Below are 27,529 nucleotides of genomic sequence, written 5' to 3'. Positions count from 1 at the left end.
TCTTTCTGAACTGACCCTCTTTGGCCCCCAGACCTTGGTGTGTTTGGCTGGACTCGTGTGAGGCTGAATTTAAGAGCGAGTGTTATGCACACTTACACGTGGTGAGACATGGAGTGCAGGCCAATATTCTGCAGCTGGGAAGAGCAATTAGCAGCTTCATGAATTAGGGACTTGTTTACACTGTTGTCCAAGATAATCATTTGTTTGTTTTAACGAAGATGTTCTATCTTCATCAGAGGCATCCATCGTCATATTTAAATGATAAGGTCTTTGCATCTCACAAATAATGTTTGGATTTCACAGCAGGATCCCTATCACAGCCAGTATTTTCTCTCGCTGACTTTGGTAATCAAGACATGAGTTACATATATATTTCAATTTACTCCTCAGCCATGAAAACATTATGTGATCTCTTCCAGCAACTTTTTTGACAGACTTATTTTTAAAAATGTTTTTATGTGAACTCCATCACACAGACATAGGTATATGTGCACAGATACACACCCCACACTTGCATACACATATGTGAAATAAAATTTTACAAAAGAAGTCTTAGCCTTACCAAGGGCAACAATATACTCTAATTCTTACCTATTCTAGTCTAGTTCATTTCACTCCATTCCATTCTGTGTTCTGTTTATTTCATTTTAAAAATTGAACCCAATGATTTAACTTCATGATTTCCTCACAGGTCATAACCTAAAGTTTGAAAAACATTGATCAACATGCAAATTCACTTATGATTCTTTTTTTCTTTTTTTTAAAGATTTTATTTATTTGAGAGAGAGAGAGAGCACAAGCAGGGGAGAAGCAGAGGGAGAAGCAGACTTCTCACTGAGCAGGGAGCCAGATGCGGGCCAGTCCGAGGATCCTGGGATCCTGACCTGACCCAAAGGCAGACGCTCAACTGACTGAGCCACCCAGGAGCCCCCACTTAATGATTCTGTCGTCTGTCCCAGAATTTGTAGAAAGGAGTGCATCTGTCATTACTGTGTCTTTTGGATCTTCAGCTATGTGTAATCTTAATATATTGGTCTACTAAGTAAATAAATACCAATTAGTACCCCTTGAAGACAATAATAATAACCTACTCACTCAATAGGTACTCACAGATGAATCAGATGAAGTAGTTCAGAAATCATGAAGTGAGTCATTAGTAAACTATGTCCAGTTTTCCCAGAAGAGGGACTTCTCAAATAAGGTGGCCAATGTATTTCTAGAAAATGTGTGCTGATCTTAGTTGTGTTCTTCATAAAGCCAAGATCAGTTTTTTCCAAGGCATATGCCTAAATATTTTATTTTATTTTATTTTTTATTTTATTTTATTTTTTAAAGATGTATTTATTTATGATACACACACATAGAGAGAGAGAGAGAGAGGCAGAGACACAGGAGGAGGGAGAAGCAGGCTCCATGCTGGGAGCCCGACGCAGGACTCGATTCCGGGACTCCAGGATCACGCCCTGGGCCAAAGGCAGGCGCTAAACCACTGAGCCACCCAGGGATCCCCGCCTAAATATTTTATTTTATTTTATTTTTTAATTTTTTAAAATATTTTATAATATGATACTATTGATATACTATAAACAGTTAATATTTTAAACGATTGCAAAACTAATCCACCTCTCCTGGTTCAGTTGATTAGAGGACATTCACAGAAGACATTGATCTTTTGAGAAACATTTGCTAATTTCTTATTATGTTCCAGATACTTTGGTGGTTCCTAGGGACCCATAAATAAGCAAGCCATAGTCCCTGTCCATGGGGGAACATACAGCCTGAGCTTCCGACAACTTTAGGACCCTGTGTGAGGAGCACTGAAATGGAGATGTTTGCCCTGATAGAGCTCAGTGTGCGCACAAAGAAAGACTGACCATAGGCAGTGGGGAGATAGAGATTTGATAAGGGAAGAGGTGACTTCTTAATCTCATCTTGTTGGTTAATATATAGGTTTAGAGTCGTAATCCCTCACATATTGTAAGAATGATTTCTCCAAAGAAGGAAATCTTTGGAGATTGGAGGGGTTGGGCTGTGGCCCCAACTGGTGGAGGGGCTTCCTGTTTTATAACAAAAACACTATGTAGGTCAGCAGCAGCTAAATCAAGAGACACACGGGTACACTGGACCCTGGATGTGTAAAGATTCATGTAAATTCTTGTAATAAAAACTTCAGAGAGCTGTTTTGTGACGTGTCGCAGGTGTGCATTGCACCATCTGCTGGCACAGGGAGAGCATGAAACATGCTGCCACGGGCCAGATCCATGCTCTAGCCCTGACAAGCCTTCCTGGCGTTCTTCTCAGGGATCCTCAGGTTAACAGACCTTGACTTCTTACTCTTTTTGACCTGGTTGAAGGCAAAAGATGGTTTTATAAACAATCTTAAGGAATTGTTTCTAAATTACTGTAAATTATTTTAAGTTCACAATTAAATTGTTCTTTTGAGTTTCTTTAGCAGGGCCTAGGGGACTGGTCTATTCACACACTGAGCAGTGAGCAAAATGACATCTGTAAAAGGTGGGTCTAGCCACCAGAGGACCATTTGCCGTCCCACATCTGTGCTTGTTCCTGACTCCAGCTTCTTATTCTGGTTTGATCCTTCCAGATGTCAGCAAACTTTGCCAACCACTCTCCCTGCATATTTGCCCTAAGTGTGTATTCTTGCTTCAACCTCACTTCTCTGCCCTTTGAAGCATCCTCACCACTGGCTGAACCTGTGCCCTTCTTTCCAATTTCTGCATCCCATCCATGGAGAAAGGTTTAGAAAAAGAGAGCCATACTTGGGAGGGAGAGAAGGAGGTGGCTCCCATCTCTTCAATATGTGTAATAACAGATTAAGATAATGTGAAACCACAGTCCTAAAGTTCACTTCTCATCAGTAATTGTTGGACTCAAAAGGACAATTCTTAATTCTTGACTGAGTAGTTGGAGTAAATATTTCCTTTCTTACTTACAGGATATCACTCTCTTCATCCTATTGGAAGAAAAGGAGTTTTCTTTGGATTATGAATTAGTTTAATCTAACTTTTTCCCTTGAAAATTAGTGTAATACTTGATAAGGATTCATTTGGAATTCACTGTTTAGCATGTTTATGGAAAAAAAGAGAAGTCTTTGAAGAGCTGAGTTGAGTAAGTCATCATTTTTAGCACATTATAAATCTCTTCTAGGCAGATGCTGGACTGTAAAAATTGTACCTCTCACAATTCCTAGTGGGATGTTGTGTACCTAGTAGGGGCTGACTAAATAATTGTTTATTGACTCCATTACATGAACAGGCCTGATTACACACACGATCACACACACATGGATTATCTGCACAATTAGAGCTAGGTCCTCCAAGAGACCACATGTTTTACTTTGGCCAATTTAAACACAAATCTTCTCAGCCTTGTAAAACATCAAATACCTAATACAATTTAATATTCTCTTATTGATTCATTGTCAGAGTATGAAAATTAGTTATTGAGCTATGCTCATGAGAATAATGATTCGTGCTATTAAAACTTCACCTCCGAGGCCTATCCAGAAAGAGAAGTGGAAAATGGTGGGACATAAAGATGGATAGAGAGATAAAGGGACTCTGTGAGTCTTTACTGAAGTTCAAAGGATACTACTCAAAGTGTAGGAACACAATGCCAATGTTAGCTGCTATTATGATTGTTTAGGCTGCTCTGTTCCTAGAATCCGGAAAGTGCTAATGCATATACACTGCATGGAGGAACAGAGAAATCAGAATACTTAGAGATCTCTTACAGCTGGCTGTAATATTTTTAAAATCAGCATATTCAATTCTTACCGTATTGTGTCCTGCCTGTTCTCTAAAAGAGTACATTAGATAGACAACAATAATAAATATCTCCTGGGGATAAAGTGAGGGCTGGTCAGTGTCTTTCAACTTGTGTAATCTTGGGCAGGTTTCTTGGCCCTGCTGAGTTTCAGTCATCCCATCTGCAGAGTGGAAACAGTGGCAGCTAATTATTCATGATTGTAGGGAAGCAAATGAAATACTTTTCATAAACTGCTTAATGTTTCATTGGCATTAACTCATAGGTTATCACGGCACCTTTAATGTCTCCTATGTAGCAGCAACATGTTCATTGCCAGTGGTTTTGGAATTGCATTTAGGGTAGTAATTTTTGGAGGTGCCTACAAGGAGACATATGTTAGATTTGAGGTTGCAGGATTATGTAACTGAGTAGTGGCCTCTGAGAATTGGAGGTAAAAAATAGAATCACATTTCATGTATAAGTGAGAATTTATAACTTTGGGGAGAGTCATAGATTTTTTTTTAATTGACTAGAACTAAATATGTGGTTATGTAAGAACTGGTAACTCAGAATTACGGTTCAGCATACAAACACAAATTGTATGTACATGTTTTAGTACCTTTATAAATATTGAAAGCTTTGAATTAGCAACAATGAAGTGTCAAGGGTTGGAGAAACTCACAAGGGTTTTAAGCCAACCAATGATTCTGAAGCTGGATTTTATTACTGCCACAGTGTGATTCCCACCTTCCAAAGGGATGTCCTGAGGTGTCCCAGGTAGGCTTCTGGGAGCCTGACTCTGAGATGGAATTTGGTGTGCCAGATGTTTACTGGGGAGAGTTCTTGCAACCAGTGCCACGAGGGGCAGGGAGGGAGAAGGAGTGTGCAGAGGGAGAAGGCAAGCCACAGTTCAGGCCAAAGAATGAGAACAGATCTCAAAGAACACCGACTCCATGAGGTGTTCTTTATCTGGCTAGAATGGCCTTCGGGTTGTCTTGCAAGGGTTGAGAGAGCCAGATCATATACTCCCCCTCGATCAGTTATTGCATATAAATTACTGTAGAAAAAGTGTGCCATTGGGCCACTCAACTCTCTGCAGCTAAAATAATCCCCCAAGAGGTCCGTCCTCCAAGAGGATCTATGTCTACCCCTGAGGTTGACCAGAGAGGTAAAAAATTAACACCAGGATGCCCTAGAGCTAGTCTGTTTCAAAGCATGCATCAGGGTTGAAGAAAATCTGTCTCGTATCACTCTTAGTGAGAAAAACCTTGACTCGACATGGGTCAGTTTTTCAAAGAAGCCACAGTCTGTAATGGGTCCTCAAACCTCTCACATTCTCCCTGGAAACAAGTATCATCTCCCAGAAATCAGAATCTCTCTCATCTCGACTAAAGCCTTCTTTGAGTGCATAGTATTTGTACTCAAAGATTATTTAATCCCAAAGAACCTGTTACACTTCAAACTTTTTATTATGAAAGATTTCAAAACATACACAAAACAGAAGTAATTGAATGAGAGACCCCCACATGCACATCACAAAGGCTCAACATTTTGTCCATCTCCAGAAGATTTTTTAATAGCATAAAGCGTAGCCTCTCTTGTTGTTCTGAGACAGATACAGACACAGACATGTCCTCAGAGGAGGGTGAGATTTCACAATGTTTGAAGTCATGGATGTCTCTTAATAGTGCTGACGTGAGTTGAAGCTGTCAGAGCCCTGGTTCTGGGAAGTGGCAGGCTCATCCCCACGGACTTTCACTGTCCTGTGTCTGCGTTCCACAGCACCCAAGAAGGCCACACCGTGAGTCCCAGGCCAAGGAAGATACAGGACATTTAATGCATTTGCTTCATTTTCATACTTATGTTGTGTTAAGAGGACTCCTGGAAATCAGTGAACTTGGAAATGGTTTGCCAGTTTTCTGTGCTCTCAGCAATTTTTCAACCCACTGTTTTTTGATTTTTCAAGACCAAAATCAAAATTTCTGTTTAGGCAAGGGGTATCTCAGGAAAATGCTACAGAGAATATCCAAAGCAGTCCTATTAGGACCCCATGATTTGAACATCCGAACCGTATCTGATTCCCGTGCAAGTTCAGGCCCGCAGGTGGCCTGCCAAAGTGTTCAGACTGATGCTTCAACCTGTCAGACCATGCCTTTGCTTGCCTGTCCTGAGCAGATCAGCTCTGGCATGCTCAGGAGTGATTCAGCAGTCCGTCTTACCCCTGCAAGAGCCAGCAGGAACGTGGTCTTTGTTTGGCCCCAGAGCAGGTGGCAGTGGGGGCTGTGGCGGTTGCATTTCCTCTTGGAGGTGGGGGCTCAGCTGTTTCCTTGGTCACGCGCCCCTAGTAAGTGCTTGGCGGAGGCAGGGGGCCAAGAATACAGCTGAGACTTGAGCTGCTGCCAGCTCCCAGCAGCTGCTACTCTGTTCTCTGAGCTGGAACCAACCCCAGGCTGCAATGTGGCCTGATCTGGCATTTGGGGAGGGGCCTGTGAGAAGTGTCACTTGCACATTCTGAGTGGCTTAACCCACCTGCTGTGTGTGTGTGTGTGTGTGTGTGTGTGTGTGTGTGTGTGGCCTAATTTAGGGGACAATTGTCTGACATTCAAACTACATGAAGAATTTTAGATCAGTGAAGAAAGCAAGACTTCCACTCTTTTGAGGTCGGTGGATTTGCAGATATTTGAGGAATTATTGTAAAAGATAAAGTTGAGGGTACCATCCCAAGTCAGAATGCACATGGTTAACATAAACATGATTTGGTTTAAATTTATGTCTTTCTACATATGGACTGAAGCAGCTTGGGAAGAATAGTGCACTAGGAGAAGAAGGACTAAGTCCTAGTGGTCATGTGGCCTTTACAAAGATAGACGCATGATTTTGGACATCATCACTGACCCTGGCCTAAGCTTTTTGTTTGTTTATTTGTTTGTTTAATATGTTAAGTGAAGATAATCTCCAGGATCAGTTGATGAGAGCTTGTTTTTTGGAGAAGCAAGGAAGCTAAAGTAACTGGAAAGTTCTAAGCAAAATGCTATATATGGGCACTCTAAAGAAACTACAGAATCAAAACTGTATTGAGATACCCATGCACATCTCTGTATCTATTTCTACAGAGCAATAGTTGCTGGGTCTTTTAAAATCAAGTCGTTTTATGTAATGTAAACACATCCATTTGGAGGTTAAGAGATCATATCAAATATTCAGGATAAGTTCTTTCCTATATTTGAGAAACCAGAAATAAATTCTCTGGGTAAACATGACATGAGTTCATGAAACTATCCTCTCCTATTGAGAAGCGCCCTCGTTTTTGCCCACCTAACAGACTCTACCCAATTTTGTAAACAATTAATACAAGTCCCCCCTCAGGTCCGAGTCCTCCAGGAGAGGCGGGTTATATTCTAGTTGTCTCTGTTCCCCCTGTTTCTACCAAGATATTTACTAAGAGTATGTAGATTAAACGAGTGGTATTCAATTTATTCTGTTTGTTATGGCTTTGAAAGGAAAACATAATGATGTGTGTTGTGATGTTAGAAAATACCCAGATCATTGCTCGTGGTATAAGGGCTCAACTGGTCTTTCTCCAAATTCTCAGACCTTTGGTCCAGCCTTGCCCTCAAAGAACAGTGGCTGCAGGCTGGAGCTGTTTAAAAGTGACAAACCTATATGGGGACTGCTCAGTAAAAGAGTTGAATAGATGTATACAGGGAGAATGCTATATACAATTACAGATGTCACCCGTGTACCTTTCTCTGAATCCAAATCAACAATGTAGAAGGGAATCACATTTCTTTTAGTGAAGTTACATGGTCTCTCTACATACTATTAATTTTCCTTGGCACTTTTTGGCTGATTTCTCATAGAGGGAAGTCAGTTTAAAACACAATATTCAAGTCAGTGGCTCTGTATAAAAATATCTTCAAATTCTTAAGAAATTTGAGGGCAGTCTCACTTGCAGTTGTTGCTGACTTGATTTTTTTTTAAAGATTTTATTTATTCATGAGAGACAGAAAGAGGGAGAGAGACAGAGAGAGAGAGAGAGGCAGAGAGAGAAGCAGGTTCCATGCAGGGAACCTGATGTGGGACTTGATCCCAGATCTCCGGGATCATGTTCTGGGCTGAAGGAGTGCTAAACCGCTGAGCCACCCTGCCTGCCCAGATGACTTGATTTTTAAATGCAATTGAGTTGTATTGATTTTGATATTTATTCCAAGTGCAAAAGATATGTTGCGATAATTTAAATGTTTATTATTTTGGCATTTTAAAAGTAGATTTAAAATTTTTATTACATTGGTTTGTGTGTAGGGTATTTTTCATCAGTTTTGTCTTTGACATCCATTTGTCTTGATCTCCATGAAAATGTGTTTTCATAGACTTAGCTCCTTTTATTGCACATTGGATTAGATGTAATTATTCTATACTTCTGCTTTTATTAACGATTTTCTTCATTACCTTTACTTCTGTGTTTTCTGACTAAATAGATAATTACATTGCCCCACAAACATGCTGGACAGTGCAATTAACACTGCAAATTAGTTACTTGCAGTGTTATTCACTCACTATTTTTTTGGTTTCTTCTCTATCTTTTTGTTTACTTTTTTAAATATAAGAGTAAAAAAATTTCACTTGAGAATATTTAGAAAGGTATCATCATGCACATACCCTCCATCTCATGAGTCACTCCTGGCATCACTTTGGGACCCCATTATTATTTATTGTCTGGCCTGTGGAACCTGTGATCCTCACTCATTTCAAAGTGTTGCAGTTAAAGTTGAAGTTTGGGAACCCATGTGTCAGAATTTGAACTCTAACCCCACCCTTTCCTAGCATAAAATCTTGGCTATGTTACTTCATGTCTCTCTGACTCAGCTTTCTCCACTCCAAAATGAAATATTTAAGGATTAATCCATTTATACGATATTTTTCATCAAAATAATGTCAGGCACAGAGTGAGTATCCTATAGATGCATTGGAATTGTTTCAAATTGACTCTGTTCATATTAGCATTTAACTTCATTTTTATGTAAAATCTTAAATTCTATCACGGTAAAAATAGTTTTATTTACCAATGTGATTTATGGCAATGATAATGATAATGGGGACATAATTGCTAATTTGAAAGTGAGACCTCCACAGTTTTGCATCATGACAAGGCACTGTAATCTCATGACTTGCTAAATTTATGTGTAAATTTATTAAATTAGTACTTCCTCAAACCATTACTAAATGTCTGGTGTTTCAGTACAATAAAAATAGGGATAGTCCCTGTTTTTAAATAACTTATGTAAAAGAGAGATAAGTAACTGATGGATTCTTCCTAAAGAAACAAGTCTTTTTTGCAATGTTCTTTGAAAGCTGGGCTCCATCTGTAGCTTGGCTCACTTGTTTTTTTTTTTTTTAAAAGTTTTATTTAAATTCAATTAATTAACATATGATGTATTATTAGTTTCAGAGATAGAGTTCAGAGATTCATCAGTTTCCTGTAACACCCAGTGCTCATTACATCACGTGCCCTCCTTAATGTCCATCAGTCAGTTACCCCATCTCCCATCACCCTCCCCTACAGTGATCCTCAGTTTGTTTCCCATGACTAAGAGTTTCTTATGGTTTGTCTACCTCTCTGATTTAGACTTGTTTTATTTTTTCCTCTCTTCCCCTATGATCCTCTGTGTTGTTTCTTAAATTCCACATATGAGTGAGATCATATGATAATTGTCTTTGTCTGATTGACATATTTTGCTCAGCATAATATGCTCCAGTTCCATCCACATTGTTGCAAATGGCAAGCTTGGCTTCCTTCTTAATACATTCTGGAGAGGTGCTGCATTAAAAGAAAAGAGGAAAGAGGCACTGTAAGATTCTTATAGTTAAAGGGAAATACAATCTAGTTTGAAATGGGGAATTAGAGGGTACAGTATCTTAACTTGTAATGAAATTTTGAATGATATCAATATAGCAGCTCTCTGAAATAATGCACTCTGGGAGCCAGCAATGGGACAGCATTTGGACACCAAATATATCCTTGAATAGACACTGATTTTAAAAAGGCATATCTTTATATACTGGGCTTACAGCAGTGGTGTACCAGGAATGGTGACTAGAATATCCCTGTATCATCTATGACTTTGTTTTATCCATTTTGGGGGGAGGAGTAGTCCTAAATATTGAAGTATTCATTTTTGTGGGAACATATCTCTATTAAAATAAGGCTAGAAAAAAATTGCAGCCACAATTCTTGGGGAAAGCTGTATATATTACTTCTAAGAAATATTGTATTTATTGCATTCTCTATGTACATATATCCCAGGTATGTGTGTGTTCATGTGTGTGTAGGTGTAGATAGAGTTTGTATTAAGAAGGCTGGAGGGTACACTTTAAATAGGCCATGGTGGGGCAGCCCTGGTGGCCCAGCAGTTTAGCGCCGCCTTCCGCCCAGGGCATGATCCTGGAGACCCAAGATCGAGTCCCATGTCAGGCTCCCTGCATGGAGCCTGCTTCTCCCTCTGCCTGTTTCTCTGCCTCTCTCTCTCTCTCTCTCTCTCTCTCTCTCTCTGTGTCTGTCATGAATAAATAAGCAAATAAATCTTTAAATAAATAAATAGGCCATGGTGAATATAATATCGGTAACTTATTAATGCTAGTCGTAAAAGAAACTTGCTCCAATACTTATTTCAAGAAAACCCTGCAATTATTTTTGAAAATCCACTAAGAGGCATGCCCAAATAATTCAGCCATAACGCTTTAAGGAGAAAAGAAAAAACAAAAAGCAATAAATTTACTCCTGACTCATTCGCACAACTTTTGAAAAGATAAAATATGTGAAAATGCTGCATCCTAATACCTTTTCAAAGAAAGCTTCCTAAATTTTCTAACCAGTTTTTAATAATGATGCCATGTCACAAAACTGGCAACAAAGCCCAGGCCATTCAACCAGGTTGCTCCCAGAGAAGGCCAGGTAATGAGGAAGGTTTTTACTTGTAACCACAGCACTTTTTTAAGAACAAAGTCTTCCAAAATGTGGCTGATTAAATTCATGTCTAAATGCTACAGCACGAGGGAGCATCTAGATAGGCAGCACTTTTTTGAGGTTTGCAGAATCACCTTAAGTCTGGCATCTTGGTGAGTCCAGTGGATTGTCAGCAGAGGGAAGAGCCTACATGTTCTGCTCATGAGTTACTATCCTCTTGCTCATGCTGGGGTCTCTGAGAATTAGAATAATTGTGACCTGACCTGAAATTGGCATCTGTGGGTGTGTGCGAGCCTCATAGGAATAGTTAGACCGTAGAGTTTTCAACAGAGAGCCTGTATTTCCAGAATTAAAATGGAGGTTATAAATATAGTTTTAGACCACAGAGGATTGTTTCAAATGCCTGGACAAATTATATATGCACAAGCACACATGCATTCTGTCTCTGTCTCTCCCTCCTTGCACCTCTTTCCCTCCCTCCTTCATTCTTTCCTCATCCCTCACTCTCTCTTCCTCAGTAGATAGATGGATGGATGGATAGATAGATAGATAGATAGATAGATAGACAGACTTTCATCCTTCCTTAGTATGTAAACCTTGTGAGGCTAGTTATTTATGTTAATATAATTAGAATTTATTGGCACTTATACATCAAATTACTTTTCTTGTCTTCATGTAGATTACTTTGGAAGGTAACAAGATCCCCTTGTGTTCTTTACTTCCCTTATATCTTCTTTTATTTTTTAGAGAAAATATGTAATCATTTGAAGTATAGAGCATATTTTCCCATATACCATACTTTAGCAAATACAGGGCAATGCTATCCCTAACACATTGTTTATTTAATGAACACTCTTGTCTCTGTTTAAATGTTAATAATAATGGATGATTGACTCTTTTTGTTTTTCTGTGTTTAAATCTATGTGTGAAAATTATTTTTTTTGCAGGCTTCATCATGCATTCCTCCAAATAGTCCATGTTCTATTTTCACAGGTAAATTTCACATGTTGTTTCTGACAGTTGGGCCAGCCTGCCTGCCTTCTTCCTTTCATTCCATCCCCACCTCCTTCCTCTTCCTTTCTAATTTACCATTATGAGTAAAGAAAGGTTATGATATTTTTCCCCACTGTATAGTTTTTCCCCGTGTTGAGGTCTTGGACTTTTTATGAAGGAGACCATATCCAGCAAAACAGATTCTACTTCTGAGCATGTCTTACTATGTATTATGAATAAATGACTGACTTCTTTTTTATTTATGTTTAAAATCTTGAAGGTATCACATATAAGCCTGGAGCTCAAAAGCTGAGTATTGCATGTTACATAAGATTGGCCAATATTTTATTTCTGTGATATATCAAATCACAAATTTGCTTCTTTCCCAGACAATTTCAGCCTGGCATTTCCAATCTCTAGCCCGGATGTACATTCTTGCAAACTTTTAATAACTGAATTCACATATGTTTTCGTTCTTTGGTGCGATATCAATTTCCAGCCTCATTCTAGGGATCAGGCTGTCCTACTTTGTTGTAGAGATGCTATATCCATTTGATTTTTTAAGTGCAAGGTTGCCTAGCAGAGACACTGAAGTGGGTGAGATGGCCTCATGCCTTATAGAAATGTCAATTTGCATCAGGTTCCTATCAGTGTTCTTCTACTGAAGTGCCTAGAAAGCAAGTAAGCTTCAAGACTATTTCATTTTAATGATTCGACACATGTATAGCATGGATAAACCCCCTCAAGGCTCTTAGTTTAGGGATTATAGAATCCATAAATAAAATGACCCCAAATCTTCAATCTCCCCATGGCCTTGGGAATTCCTGCAAACAACTCAAGAGTCACAGGAACAGTCAGCCCTGGGACCACACGCTGACATCTCTCAACTCTTGTGTTGAGACTGCTCATGTGTCTTTTGAATTGCATTGATCATTTCTGCCAGTTCTTTCACAGAGTGCTTTGAGAACCTATTTTGTTCTCTTTCTTCATCAGTGGCTAACCCCAGCAGGCTGTAATATCTCACAGAGCTTGTGAAAGCTCATATTTTTATAAGTTTATCAAAATCTATTAGATATTTAAAAATATAGAGAATTTAAAAGAGCAAAAAGCCCATTTGCCTTGATGTGGGTTTCTCAGGGTTAAAGGGTCTTGTCAGAAGGTTTGTACAGGGAACATCCAAGGTAGGAGGGTCCATCAAAGGAGAAGGTATTCACCTGCAAATGCTTGTAGTCTTGAATGAATGCAACTAACTCTTTAACTTTTAACTGTCCCTTTAAGTGAAAACATTTTGTTAAAAAAATAATAAAAACTTTGCATGAGGTTGGGACAGGGAGAAGCAGGGAGACAGCATCGTGTCTGACTAGCCTTTCATGTGATTGCAGTTCTGACATTGAGTGGCCGCAGGCAAGCCAGCTTTAAACTGCAGCCCGTCTCTTTCAAAGGACCAACCACATGTACTTTCCAAGTGTAGCATCTGGGGTCCAAAAAGCATTGTCACAGATGGCCCTAGAGCTGGAGTCCCACCCAACACAAGCAGGCACACACCAGTTCATACGTCTCCTGGCTGCTCTGGGCGCCACAAAAATGCAGACTCTAGGTTGTAGGTTTCCTGAAAATACCCACTTCTCCTTTAAACAAACTGGTGTGGATCACATTTCTGCCGTGAGTTAAGCACATCACCAGTCCAAGATACATTCCAGTGGCCACATTAGTCATCTACAACATTTCTTCAGAATGCTTATATTTAGAGCAGGATCTAGATCAAGCCAAACTCTTGGTGGCTTAGAAATAAAAGCTTGGAGACACTGCCTTGCATGTTGGTTTTCATTTCTTATACATTTGTTCCACCCAAGTCTCTGCCTCTCTATGTAGATAAATCATTCCTTCCACTTGCTGACTGCTTTTCTGTCCTCCAGAAGAGGAGGCATCATCTGAAGCACTTTTACCACTTCTTCAGCACTTGAGATGCTGAACGCACACCTGTCCTGTGGTGGTTTTGCAGTTGCTCTCCTACATCGACCTTTGAAATAGGCTTTCTAGAGATTTAATTGTGGTGAGGAAAAATTCTAACACAATGTTGCCACCCATTGGAACCCAAAACATGCCAGTGTCAAAGGCATTCATTTACCCAGTCTTTTAGGGGCATCATCTTATGGAAGTCTGAGGCTAGCAGGAAATATTTATCGGGCACTTCTATTCTTTGCTAGCAAATGTGTTGACCTCAGCACAGCGGCTTTTTAGTTTTCACGACTGGGTTTGTAGGGTTGTCACTGCGTGATTTTGTGTAGAACTATGTTAGGTGGTATAGAGAAGGGAAAAACACAACAGGAAAAGTCAAAGGCTCTTGCATTGGAGAAGGGGGCAGAGCTGGCACATGCGGTGGAGATGGATCATCTTCTTTGTGGTGTGAATGCCACTGCACCTGAAGTGCACAGCGCTTCATCCTGAGAGGCGTCCTGATATTTGGGTGGGAGCTCGGTAGGGGGAGCACTCACGGAAACCTCATGTCATCAGTCAAAGAGGTAGGTAGATTCAGAAGAGATGAGAGGCACTACTGCTATAACCCCATTAGCCTGGAAATGTGAGCAAGGCCAGCTGACTTATGATAAGTATGCATTTGATTGATGCCATCACTCTTCTCAAGAAAACTTAGAAACTACCAACAACCTGAAGAAACTTGCCTGCCATGTGTATCTTCCATTCAGGGGACCAACATTTTCTTTTGATCTTTAGGAAAAATGTCTTTGATTGTCTGTTTTCTGTTAATTGTATCTACTGGTTCCCTTAAGATTGCTGTCAAAATCATCCTTTGAGAACAGAAGACTGAAAAAACCTTGTACATGTATGTCGCTTGTGTTAAATGCTTTAGTCTGGATTGCTTTGCTCTCGAATCTCTTGTCTGTCGAATTCTCTAGGTAGATTGGTAATTCCTTCGGGTCCAGGATAATTTCTTTCCTTTCTCTGGTATCCTATCCAGCAGGTCATGGAATGTCCCATGCAGTAGATGCTCAATAAATAAGCTCCCATGCTCTCTCGCCAGTGCATAGGCTCACTATCAGAGCAAAGCCAGACAGGAACCGTCTTGAGATCCATACATTCAGAAACATGTCATGGTTTTGTCTTTTACCTTTTAGTACCTTAACCCTTACCATATTGATAAGTAGGTCTCTGAGTGATTAGATGCCTTGGCTTTTAGGTGGAGAAAGCAGAAACCCAGAAAAGTCCCCCAGTCGTCACTGATTAGAATGCAGACAGATCTGGAGCTTCTTTTCCTTCACTGAGGCAACAAGCCCTACTCCATGCCAGGCATTGTTCATAGCACTGAAGTTAATCTAGAAGTAGACTTAAGCAGAAATCTCTACCACTGTGCTACTTATGTAATAGTGGGGGGAGAGTGATTTTTAGTACTTGATTCAAATAGGGAGCCTTGTTAAAAAATGACTCATTTGCATTTCTAAGACTTGGGAGATTCAGTGATTGAAGGAGTCAACAACCAGCAGACTTCACACTTAAGAGACAGGACAAGTAGGCAGCTTGCTGTCTTCCCCGTGATAGGCTGGCAGTGAATGGGGTGGTTGATATGAGGACAAAATGTCATAATCTAGGGAAAACAGGCCAAAATGATCCATGTCAAAGTAAATACTCAAGAAAAACATTTGTTGGTGGGGTTGTTGATTCTGTTGAAAGAGCTTGCTGTTAGGATGCTAACACACAATGAAGCCCAGAGAGGTGGTACCCTCCATAAGTAGAAATTCCCTCTGTGCCCGAGTCTCCTGAAATTCCCCGTGCTGTACTTAGGATGGCAGCATTCATCCGTTTCTGCTAAACCTCTCCCTCCTGCTTCTCTACCTCCCTTTTGGGAGTAGAGCACGCCTGTCCTGCAATCAGAGACCCTAAAGACCTTAGGACATTTCAGCATTTTATTATGGGGAAGCACCCTTTGATTGCTTTCCTCCCTCCCTTGGAAAACCTTTTTATTCTTCTGCTGTGGGCTGGGGGGTGCGGGGGAGGCAGAGGTGAAATCATGGGTGGGTAATTTAAACTCTTGTGTTAATCCTTTTGATTAGGTTTGGTAACGATGTTAGCTAATGATAATTCTGAAAAAGCAACATTAAGGTGTGAAATATTCATAATCTATAGCACCAAACACTACATGTTGACATAAGGGAAAACAAAGATACCATTGCAGTGAAAACCTCTTATTTTTCCTAATTTACATTTGGGAAAAACATGAATTTTATGGTCATTTCAAACATCTGACAGAGTAACAATTTATCAATTTATCTTTGCTTTTATTCATTTTATCTACATGTCTCTTCCTTTCTTCTCTTCTGCAAGAAAGATTTTAATGACTCAAACATTTAATGACTCCCACTCTGCCACCTATCATTGCGTCACATTTGTTAAGTTTCATTGTTTCTGAAGTGACAGATGCTTCTTTTACTTCTTGTAGGAATGAAGGCAAAGAGTTCATGTCACATGTGCTGAATAAAATTAATATTTCTCCCCTCTCTTTTTTTGAAGTGCCTATTTGCTTCATGATGAATTTTTATAATTTTGAATCTGTTAAGCCAGAGTTGAGAATGTGCATTTTATGACAAATCCTCACTCCATTACAGGGTGTCTCCAGTACAAATAACTGAGAATAGATAATGGATTATTTTCTTGGCTTCAAGATCCTCCAAAAGAGGACATTTTTGAATACTGTATTGAACTGGACTGAATTTAGGATATGGATGTTTGAGCACCTGTGAGAAGAATAACACCCAAGCAAGAGTACCATTTCAGTTGATCACCCCCCAATCCCTGAAATAGGATGGCTTGTTGTAGAAGATCACAGTACAGGGATATTGAGAGAAATATGTAGGATGAATGTGTAACTCAGTGGGATTTCTGGAAAATCTAATTATTTAGGAACATTTTTGTTTTGGCAAAGTTACATGGTATCACCATCAACAAGATCCCAGCAGTGTTATTTAAGTTCATAAAAATTGTGTTTTAGTTATACTTGGAATTACAAGGCAACTCCTCAAGTCTAAGATCCTGATTTTTTTGCCTGAAGATCAGGGAGGGAGACATTAATTTCTAAAGGTTACATGTGTTCTGGCACCAGTATAGATTCTAATTAATTGTTCCACATTAAAAATTTATAATGCCTTCCTGCAAACCCTGAGCACACTTTATCTGAGAATCCTGCAGGCATGCGATTTCCTGTATGGCTTCTGGAAAGATGGGTACTGTGAGTTCTACAAGTAGAAGGAGGAAATTGGGCAGATAGCTAGCAGATAACTTTAGGTCATTCTGATAATTATGGTTTATGAGCTTTTAGGATTTTAAAAGAGAAAGACTAAGAAAAATGTCTAGAAAACTACATATGTCCATGTAATATTAGGGATAAAATCAGAAGAAACACCATCATCAGACGCTGTATTTGTGCAATTTCTGTGCAGTATTTACTGGCTCCTGTGAGAGGAAGATAGTGGTCTAGTGAAAAACAATCTATTGGTCTCTCTTGCACTATCCTGAAAATTAAATGCATAGATTAGGTGAGCCTGGTCTAGATTTCTAAGAGAGTCGTCCCTAGAGGAACATGGTATTAACAAGAGCTCTGATCCCCAATCAAAATGACAGTGTTTTCAACCCCACCCGGTCACTATATTTTTGTGGATCTTGCCCAGGTCACTGATGGAATGTGGGCTAGACTGGCTGATATCAAGAGTCTTTGCAGTGCTGTGGGTCTCTGGGTACTTGCACATTTGTTTTTTCTTTAAGATCGGACCTGACTAGAGATAGATGATATTACCTTGTAAATGTAAATTCTAGGCTCTAAGATGGGATAGGAAATAAAGGTGGTATGGATTGTGAAAGTTGAGACTATTTAAAATCTCCAAGAATAGTCCCAGTCCCAGTGATCACAGAGTAAGGCCCATATCATCCTCAATGCTTTCTCAGAGTCTTGGATTATTTTCAATTATGGCAGCAGGGTTATTAGCGCTGTTCTCTGCGGCATTGATTTTGGTCAGAAAATTCTCCTTTTCTACAATAAAAAATAAGCAAAAAATGAGTCCCTGACATGACCAGCTCCTACTGACCAGCTGCTTTGTTACATCCAGCTCTCTCATCCAAATTATTGACAGCCCCATGTCTGCATTACACTAAGAATGTGCCCAGAATTGTTTTTTTCAGTTAGAAGCAGTGTCTGTTACCTGGTATGGGTGAAAACACATTGGCCACGCACACACTGATTCTGGCAGAACCTTCCACCAGAACGAAACATCCTATCCTCTTTATTCTTGGAATGTCCACATTGGATAAAATAAATTAAATAGCAAAGCTTATCTTGCCAAAAACAAGACTGCTAAGATGGTGATATGGTGATGATGGTGCCCTTTATTGGGTATCTATGTCAGACAAGTACAAACCTGGGCGGCTTATATCCACAGAACCCATCTTTACATGTATATATTATCGACACATCAGAGGAAATTTGTAAAGTAGAATGATAGTTCCTCCTCTTGTACTGTCATTTTCTGCCTTTGATGCCTTTGTATGTATATTGATTTGTTTACTTGTGATTTATATCATATTCAGGAAGAAAAAGGTTTTGTAGTTTCTTTTTCATTGCAATAAAATATACATAATATGATATTTGTCATTTTAACCTTTCCTAAATGTACAATTTAGTGGCATTAAATGCATTCACAGTGTTGCATAACCATTACCACATCTATACCCACAACTTTTTCATCATCCCTCAAAAAGCTCTGTACGAATTAAACAGCAGCTCCTTTCCTCCTTACCTCCATCCCCTAAAAACATCTACTCTCTGTTTCTATGGACTGGCCTATTCTACATACTTTATATAAGTGGAATCATGCAATATTTGTTCTGTGTCTGGGTCAAAATGTTTTCATAGTCTATCCATGTTGTAGCATGTATCTGGATTCTATTCCTTTCTAAGGCTGAGTAATATCCCATTGCATGTGTATAGTGCATTCTGTTTATCCATTCATCTGTCAATAGACGCTTGGGTTGTTTTGAACGCTTTGGCTGTTAGAAGTAATTTTGCCATGAATACTGGTATACAAATACATATATCTGGTCAGTCCTTTTGGATATACATCTAGGAGTTGAAGTACTGGGTCATATGGTAGTTCTATGTTTAAAAAGGTAGGTTCTATTTTTTTCTTTCTTTTTCCTAGTTCTAAATTTTGGAGGAAGACCAAGGCTAATTTCTCTTTCTCTGAATATTCCTTAAGCATTTGAAAATAGCTATGATGTCCTTTCTAAGTCTTCTCATGTCTAAGCTAAAAATTCTAAGTGATGTAACCTGTTTTTCTGGAACCCAAATGTAAAATCTTCTATCAGCCCCAGCTACATTTAATGTCATTACTTTCATCAATTTGTTCATTCTTTGGGGATTTCCAAATACTTACTCTGAGATCCAGTGCATTAGACTCCTTTCCCAAATTTATATTTCTTGCCTTTGAGATACACTGAGGAAATATTTAAGAATTATAAAAGCAAAAATCATCTTTCTTTTCCACTGCATGAATAATCACAAAGTGGATGGTGAAAATGCAATTACTTAATAACTTAAAATTTCTCATGTGGATCCATTAGAAGTATTTAACTTTTCTTTTGTATTTTTAGAAAAAAAGTGTTTTGTTGAGATTGTATTACTTGACTTGAATACCCTATCATAATGTAGAACACCCTTGCACATGGTATACGTTCCATAAGACTTGTTATAAGAATGAACAATGGAAACATCGGCTTTTTTCCATTGGCTGTTTTTACGGAGATCAGACCTCTCTTGTTTTAAAGGCACTTGTGATTATTGTAGGGCTGTTCTTATGTCCAAAACTGTGACATCAGTTATGCTCATTATTGGAATTTTGCTAAATGTTGATCTAAGTTATGTTAGCATTTAGTTTATTATACCGGTTAAAGAAGAAAACGTGATATTCTACATATGATCTACTACATGTTTACAAGCTGCAAAGCTCTTAAAATTCAAATACGAGGGGCACCTAGGTGACTCAGTGGTTGAGCATCTGCCTTTGGCTCAGGTCATGATCCCGGAGTCCTGAGATCGAGTCCCTGCTTATCGGGGAGCCTGCTTCTCCCTCTGCCTGTGTCTCTGCCTCTTTCTCTGTCTCTCATGAATAAATAAATAAATTTTTTAAAAAATTCAAATAAGAATATTCAGTAAAATATTTTTACCCCTAAAACCCTAGTATGAAAATTCCTTTTCTTAAACATGCCCTTAGGGTCTTTCTACAAAACAATTGTCTGGTTATTTTGGTATTTGCAAGAGTAATTCAAGAATCTCATAGCATGCCTGTGCATGGGGTTGACCAAAGAGTTTAATTAAAGGATAGACCTCCTGGTTGACCATTTCTTGTATTGATAAAGAAAATTTGGGGGGGGGGGAATGAAACTTATGTGAAAATTTGTTATTGATGGTTTTGTTACCCTGGGAAAATTTCCAACTTGCTGAAGATGTTAGTATATATACCCTGTTCATCTCATATTGGATCTCATTTCTGAAAGGATCATCTTCCAATTTTTTTTTTACTCTTTAAACTTAATTTTACATACTCAGAATATTTTAAAGCATTAACACAGTAACTGTTTTGAGAATAGAATGTACCTTTAGTTTCTAAGGTGTCACGGTAAAACCTCACACAGCCAGCTGACAAATTGTATTACCACAATTTATAAGTGGCATACATTTGCAGAACTTTGACCAGCTTAAAAAAAAAAAAAGAAAAAAGAAAAAGAAGGAGCAATACATTAGGGGAGAAATATTTCAATTGTTCAAATAAATACATGTTGATTGTAGCATTTCATCATGCATTACCTATATTGACTTGGTATAAGATTAGTCATCCTGTGTTCATTTTTACTGAAGGGATTATGAGGAAAGTGACTAATAAAGTGACCTTCCCAACTTGCTAATAGAATTCAACTTTAATTTCCCATTTTAGATATCCGCTGAGAACTAAATCACTCCTGGAATTTGAACCTAATCCTGAGTTTTCTCCACGTGACAGTCCAGCATTGTGCCTTGCTCCCCTTTCACTGGCTTTCTTATCCCCATGATCCCACAATTGCTCCTTTTTTCAACTCTAAAGTAACCTCGAGAAGAGATAACATAAATATAATGAGAAGTGGTAGTGCTTTTCCTTATTTTCCTCATCGTAAACAGTTGACAGTGCTGCTGATCAATTTCCTATAGCTTGTTTGCAAGCGATTGACTGCCTTTGCTAAAGAAATACTTATCCCTTAAATTATGATTAAAATATTGTTTCCACTGAAAGAACTACAGTAACTTTTATTTTGTGCATTTGTATAGGGTCTCCTTTTGCTCCCTCCACCCCTCCCACTATAACAATTAAAAATTGGCCAGTATATCCATTAATCAAATGTCGGATAAGATATTTGTTAAAAATAATTTAGCCTTTTTGTGAACATGGGAAAAAATTTAAACAGATTAAGATTAAATAGCAGTGGAAGAGTCGGGTAGTTTGGCGGACAGAGAGCTGGAGTAGGGTTGATTTCCTGGCACTGCTTTCTTAGCAAAGAGAACAATTTTAATCAGTTACAAAAATATTTGTGATCCATATGTTCCTTTCTGCTCATTCCCATATGCCCATATTCCCTTTTATCTCGGTAGATGATGACTTTATGATTCAGGCATGCAAGAATAATACCTCGCTGACTTTAGAGCTCAGTGCTATTTCAAAACGTGTCCTGGTAATTACGTACACACATGTATCCAGGCTGTTCACGCTCTGAGTTGGTTACGTGAATATCAGTTTGTTCTTCCTTTTTCTTCATGGAAAGAATTATATCTTGCATCCACCTACTGGGGCTGGAATAATGCATCTAAGGCTTAGATTTGAAAACTGCATTGCCATTCGCCTGCTGGATTAAATGCCACTGTACAAATATGAGGATCAGAGAAAGAAGACAAAAAGATTTCGGTGATCTTTGATAACTTCATTTTCTTTGGGAACAGGAAAACAGAATCCAAAAAGCATGTGGTAATTTCATCACTGGTGCCTATTCTATGACATATTAGATAATGGACTGGTTACTTAAATAGATTGTAATTTTAAGACATGTTGACTTCTATTTAATATCAAGTGTTAGTCATAGTAGCCATGGTGAAACTGGTCAAAATCGAAAAATTAAAATGACTGTTGATTAGCAATCCATTTTTGTCCTCAATGCATGTTCGCTTATCTGTCATAGCTAGAAATTATTGACTATATTAGTGATCGCATCTTCAACAGTTGTTTCTCTCTTGCACAACAAATGGTGTTGTAATCCAATATGTTGTTAATATAACCACAGTAAAATCCGGTGAGGAACCGGCTGTGCTCATTTAAACTAGGGAGGGGGGCAGAAGGGGGAGGCAGAGAGTGTTTTTCAACTGGAGACAAAATAACTGAGAGTCATTTAGTGTTTGCAAAGATGGGTGTGTGATGGGAGAGGTATGCATGCTGGTGGATTTAGCAGGTGTGCCCTAGAGTTGCAGTAGAAGGGAGAGATACCGCTTGGTTTTGGCAAATATTATTAGGAATCCATCTCTGCATTCAAGCTGTCTTTGCCGCTGCTCCGGTAGGAGTTGTGAGAAAAAGAAAGTGCACATTATAGCATGGATTCTTCTCAACAGGCTCAAAGTTTGCAAATCTGTTGAATCCCTCTGACAGTCTTTCTGTGCTGTCAAGCAGAATGCCCAGCTGGTGGTGACAATCCTGATGGGGAGGGAGGGGAATGGGGGGACCCCGTTCACTGCCCAGGGAGAACATTAGGAACTCTTTCCAAACTGTAAGTGAGGAAGAAAATGCTCCCTCAGCCATGCCCTTGTGAAAGTTTTCTTTTTTCTTTTTTTTTTTCACTTTTATAGATAATGCCCGTTAAATTGAAATCTTTAAATATGCCTCATTAGGATAACTTTCCTAAAGAAAGGAGTCTCAGAAAGAGCATTAAAGTATATTATATTAATCTATAATGAAAACAAAGACTTTGGTTAAAAAAAAGGAGGCAAGGCTTTTTTAGCGCATAGGTGATCTGGATTCTCATTGAGGCAAACACACAGGCTTGTTTTTTTTTTTTTTTTTTTTTTTTAACTACAAAGTGCGAGATTTCACTAAAAAAGGTTAAAATTGAAGTGAGTAATCTTCAGTGCATAATGCAATTGTTAATTTTAGCTCCCTGCGTGGGTGCCGCTCTGACTTGAACAGCCGGGCTGTAGCCTTCATTAGAGAAGAAGCAGGCAGCCCGAGACAGGTGGGGCTGGATCAAGCTGTGAACGTGATTTGCTGGAAGCTGGTCATTAGTGTTCAAAATCTGATCTTATTTATTTGGTCCTTCACCCTACCATGACTATTGCAATTATTGTTATTGACTTTTCATCTTTTTTCAGGTTGATGATGTGTCAAACTGTGTAAGGGAATCGCATGGAGATGGGCATTCTGAACTGTTAATGGGGACATGGGACTCCAGTTGTCTCTGATCGATTGTGTGGATTTTCCCGGTGTAGAACGACAGAAGCCGCTAGTAAGTCGCCAAGACCTACAGCAGGAATTCTGCACGAAAGGTAAAGGCCTTGTTGTCTGGCTGTCATCTCATCTGTATTTTGTTATTATATAAATGTGCCTGTTTGCATAGAAGAGGTCATTCAGTGTAACCAAAACAGACCGGATCTATAGCAGGGACTCAACTGGCTTATAGTTTATAAAATTAGAGCTCAATTTGTTCATTTCATTTTAAATCTAGTCACAATCTGCTTTTGTGCTGAAATGCTTTGAAGACAGAGTTAGGGCAACAGAAGTCCCATCTCCTCCCTCTACCCAATACATTGAGAAACAGGCTGTTAGCCATGGAGAAACAGAACCTTTGTTAACTACACACATAACCCAGCCAGTGTCACCGAAATATGAGGAATCCATCTGAATGCACTGAATGGAATATCCTCAAATTTCCCCACACTTAAAAGCATTGCTCACCAGTAACTCACAGACTCCAGCCACCATCCTTTAGAAAACTCTTCCTTTTATGTTCCCATAATCCTTTGCCAAGTAAGCCTGCATTTTTTTTTTTTTTAAGATAACATTAGATACCATCTGTTCTGTCATGGTAGATCTTATTAAATTTGCAACAGAAATTGCTGTGGTTTAGATTTTTCTTATGCTTCTTATATCCAGTTGGAAATAAAGTTACTGAGTTAGTAAATGGTGATTAAACACTCCCAAACGCATATAGCCCTGATTTGTCCAATAATCATTACTGTTGTAATGACTGGGAAGAGGACAGTCATTGTTTGGGAATTTCTGTGGAAGAACTGACTTTCTAGGTCAGAAGAACTGACTTTCACTATGTCAATTCCCTTTTCTCTTTTTCTTCTTTTTCCTTCCTTCATTCCTTCTGTATTTCTTTCCTTTCTCTTTTTTCCCCTCTCTCATCTTAAAAAAAAAAAAAAAACTGAGGAGGAAGTAAATGCTAAATTATTCATGAATCTTATTTGACAGCATATCAGGAGGGGGAGTGTCAGGGGTTGTATGGAGGTAGGGAGAAAAAAAAATAATAACAGGCTTTAACTTTGAAAAGCCATTTCCAGTGTCTGTGTAGTAGTACACTGTGAGTCTATAGTAGCGGGGTTCAGTGGCTATAGCTTCATTAGAGCTGCCTGCCAGAGACTTCCTTCCACAGGCTCTGTGCAGCACCAGCAACTGGCAGGAGCTCAGGAGAGCACTCTTGCTTTTAATAATGTAGCTGTCAGTTTGAAGCCTGAAAAATGTTGGCCCGAAAGGTTTATTGCAAATTTAGAACCTGTACTTATACAGAATTATCAGCTCTTAAATTGATTTTGCCCCTACTTCTAGAGTACACAGTATTCCGTATGCCCAGGAAAGCTTGTCTATGGGTTGAAACTTGCAAATAATTTTTGAATCATCTTAGACATGCAGCAGAACTCCAATACCACCTCTTGACTCAGCCACTGAGGGTTATCTCTTCAAGACTTGGAGCAGTACCCTCTTTTTCTTTTTCTTCTACTTTGTCCTGAGGCATAGGGCCTGGTAGATGTGTGGGAGTTCTGTGTCTCCACTTAAGACTTGTCAACCCATTTCCCTGGGAAGGTGTATTCACAAGTGTGTGTGTACGGGTGCAGAGGGGGTGTGGACAGGGCGGCTGAATCTGCCTCGTGCATCTGACTTGGGTACTGGATTTGATCTTGCCTTATTATTCTCCTTTCGTATAAAATTGGCAGAGATGCCTGAGTTGCTCGTTTGAATTTGAATACAAAGGGAGAAATGAAACACCACAAGAATAATAGGAAGTGCTTCACCACGCACTGACTTTATGTTCTGACTTCTTAACCTTGTAGGGCATCACACCTTGTTGTTTTAATTTGTGTCTGGGAGAATGTCTGAGCCAGGAGACCTGAATCGGGCAGTAGTGGAGGAGGGCGGGACTGAGCAGGATTCGGCCACCCCAGAGAATGGCATTGTGAAATCCGAGAGCCTGGATGAAGAGGAGAAGCTGGAACTGCAGGTGAGCTTGGAAACCCGGTCTCTGTGGCTGGCACCACTGTGCGCAGTTCCTTTCTTTCATATGCAGAATACTTTGAAGGTTTGTTCATTTGTTTTTGTTTTTTTTTTTTTCACTTAAGAGTTTGAGTAGTATTGGGGCACCTGGATGGCTCAATGGTTGCGTCTGCCTTCAGCCCGGGGCATGATTCTGGGGTCTGGGGATCGAGGCCCACATTGGGCTCCCACACTGGCCTGCTTCTCCCTCTGCCTATGTCTCTGCCTCTCTCTGTGTGTCTTCACGAATAAATAAATACAATATTAAAAAAAGAGTTTGACTAGTAAATGAGTAGGAAATCCATAAACCTACTCCTCTCCTTTCCTAAATATTAATCACTTTTTTTTCTGACCAAAGGTATTATAAAATGCCCTTTGAAATGAAAATAAATAAATAAAATAACCAGAGATCGTATTTAATGACTGAATGTGTGCACAGCATCTCCAGAGTGATTTCCAGACCACCTCAACGAGTTTGTGAATGGTTTCTCCCAGAGGCAGCTTTAGGCTAGCTGAGTTTTAAAAATGGATTTGCTATTTCTGGGAAAGCCAAAGACCTAGCTCATGATAGACTAAGAAAAATCAAAGATGTGAGCTCTGTGGACCTTTGAGGGCAGGCAAAGGTCCACTTCATATTAGCAAACAAACCTAAGCCTTAGAATTCACAATCAGAGAGAGAGAGAGAGAGAGAGACAGAGCGAGCCCTAGAAAAGGGTGGTTGGGGGGAGTACTGGGGGGGTTGAGGGATGATTGACGGTACTGAAAGAGTGATATGATTAAGTACACCATGATTTATGAGAGCAAGAGATTTGGTAGAGGGAAAACAAACTACTTGCAAATAGCCTGTATTGATTTATTTGAACCAAACTACAAACTGTTAACTCTTTTTGTATATCAGTGAACAAAGGCAGATAACCACGAAATGGTCCAAAGCCTTCAAGGCAGGCTTCCCTGCGCCCCCTACCCAATTGCTGCTGTAAGGAGAAGGAGCTAAAGTTAAAAGGTCAAAAGTTTGAGGGAGAAAGGGCAGGGCAGCCTTCCACAATGATTATAATACGTTCTTGATTTCTGGACTAATGACACTTCTTTTCTCTCTCCCTCTCTCTTCTCCCCCCACCCCCCGGTTGTTGGTTTACTGTTTGTTTGTTTGTTTGTTTGTTTGACTTTGTTTCTAACATACAGAGGCGGTTGGCAGCTCAGAACCAAGAAAGAAGAAAATCCAAGGTAGGGTTCTGGAGATGCCACATTGACCTGATATCATGGCTGTCAGTTGCTTATTTCAGACGGGGGTTAACAGGTTTGTTGCCAGTTCAGATGGCTCCACTGGCCCTGTCTGCTTTCAACGAGGTCCTGTTGACACTACACTTGTCTTTCTGTCTCTCTCTGTATGCTTTGCAGTTAGAGCATTTAGGGTTCCCATAGCCGCAGATGCATGTGTCTGATCCCGTTTTCGCAATGGCGGACTTGACAGCGCTTCACAAAATGAGTAGCTTCTTTTGTTTTCATTTTAAATAAAATCTGGGGCAGATGTGTTAGTCTGGCCAGTTGATTTCTCCCTTGGAGTAAACAGGTGCCGGTGTGTTTTAGGTCCCTCCCCTCATCATCTTAAACATCTTTTCAATCAGATCCCTCCCAGACTCAGTCTTAGCAGAAATTAATTTCTGTCATCCTTCTCTCCTTGTATGTTCACAAAATGGCAGCAGTTGCTTCCTTACATGTTTCCGACGTGAGGGGCCCAATTTGCGACAGGTGCCCCTTAAATCCACGTTATTCACAATCGCCTCCACCTGCATCACCACCAACACGGGGCTCTGAATCTTGAAGCCGGTGTAGACAGACAGCACGGGGCAGCCAATTTGAAGCTCGTTTTAGGAATCTGGTTTGGGAGGTCCTGGGAGGGTGGTGAGGAATTGACAGCCCCGAGAATGTTTTCTGTTTGTTGTCTTTATTCGCCTTGCCTTGCCTCTTCTTTCCCCTCCCCAGTCAGGAGCAGGGAAAGGTAAACTGACTCGCAGTCTTGCCGTTTGTGAAGAATCCTCAGCCAGACCAGGAGGGGAAAGTCTTCAGGATCAGGTATTACCCCCTGGCACTTTCACTAACTGCATGAGTGGGATCTGTCTTCGTGTGCATGGGTCTGAGTCTGGCATCACACAGAGTTTTGGGGGAGAAGAAATAAAGAGAGTTTTCCGGCTTTATCCTCTGCTTA

At 39.6% G+C, this 27,529-nt stretch overlaps 1 protein-coding gene across 28 annotated transcripts in view; it reads left to right on the top strand.

Moving 5' to 3' along the window:
* ARPP21 (cAMP regulated phosphoprotein 21) overlaps positions 1-27,529 on the top strand; it is a 154,838-nt gene that overhangs the window by 19,060 nt on the left and 108,249 nt on the right. For 24 of the 28 annotated variants that reach the window (XM_072793456.1, XM_072793457.1, XM_072793459.1 and 21 more), the window contains exons 2-5: positions 23,163-23,336; positions 25,125-25,291; positions 26,506-26,547; positions 27,307-27,396. In XM_072793456.1, the coding sequence (XP_072649557.1) occupies positions 25,163-25,291; positions 26,506-26,547; positions 27,307-27,396 (261 nt within the window). In that variant the 5' untranslated portion in view covers positions 23,163-23,336; positions 25,125-25,162. Of the gene's footprint in view, positions 1-21,471; positions 21,775-22,896; positions 23,069-23,162; positions 23,337-25,124; positions 25,292-26,505; positions 26,548-27,306; positions 27,397-27,529 lie in introns of those variants that run through there. The other 4 variants (XM_072793455.1, XM_072793453.1, XM_072793454.1 and 1 more) reach the window with 4 other exon arrangements.

Source organism: Canis lupus, chromosome 22 (assembly GCF_048164855.1).
Source record: "Canis lupus baileyi chromosome 22, mCanLup2.hap1, whole genome shotgun sequence".
NCBI classification, from domain to species: Eukaryota; Metazoa; Chordata; class Mammalia; order Carnivora; family Canidae; genus Canis; species Canis lupus.
This window is presented reverse-complemented; position numbering and strand designations above follow the sequence as displayed.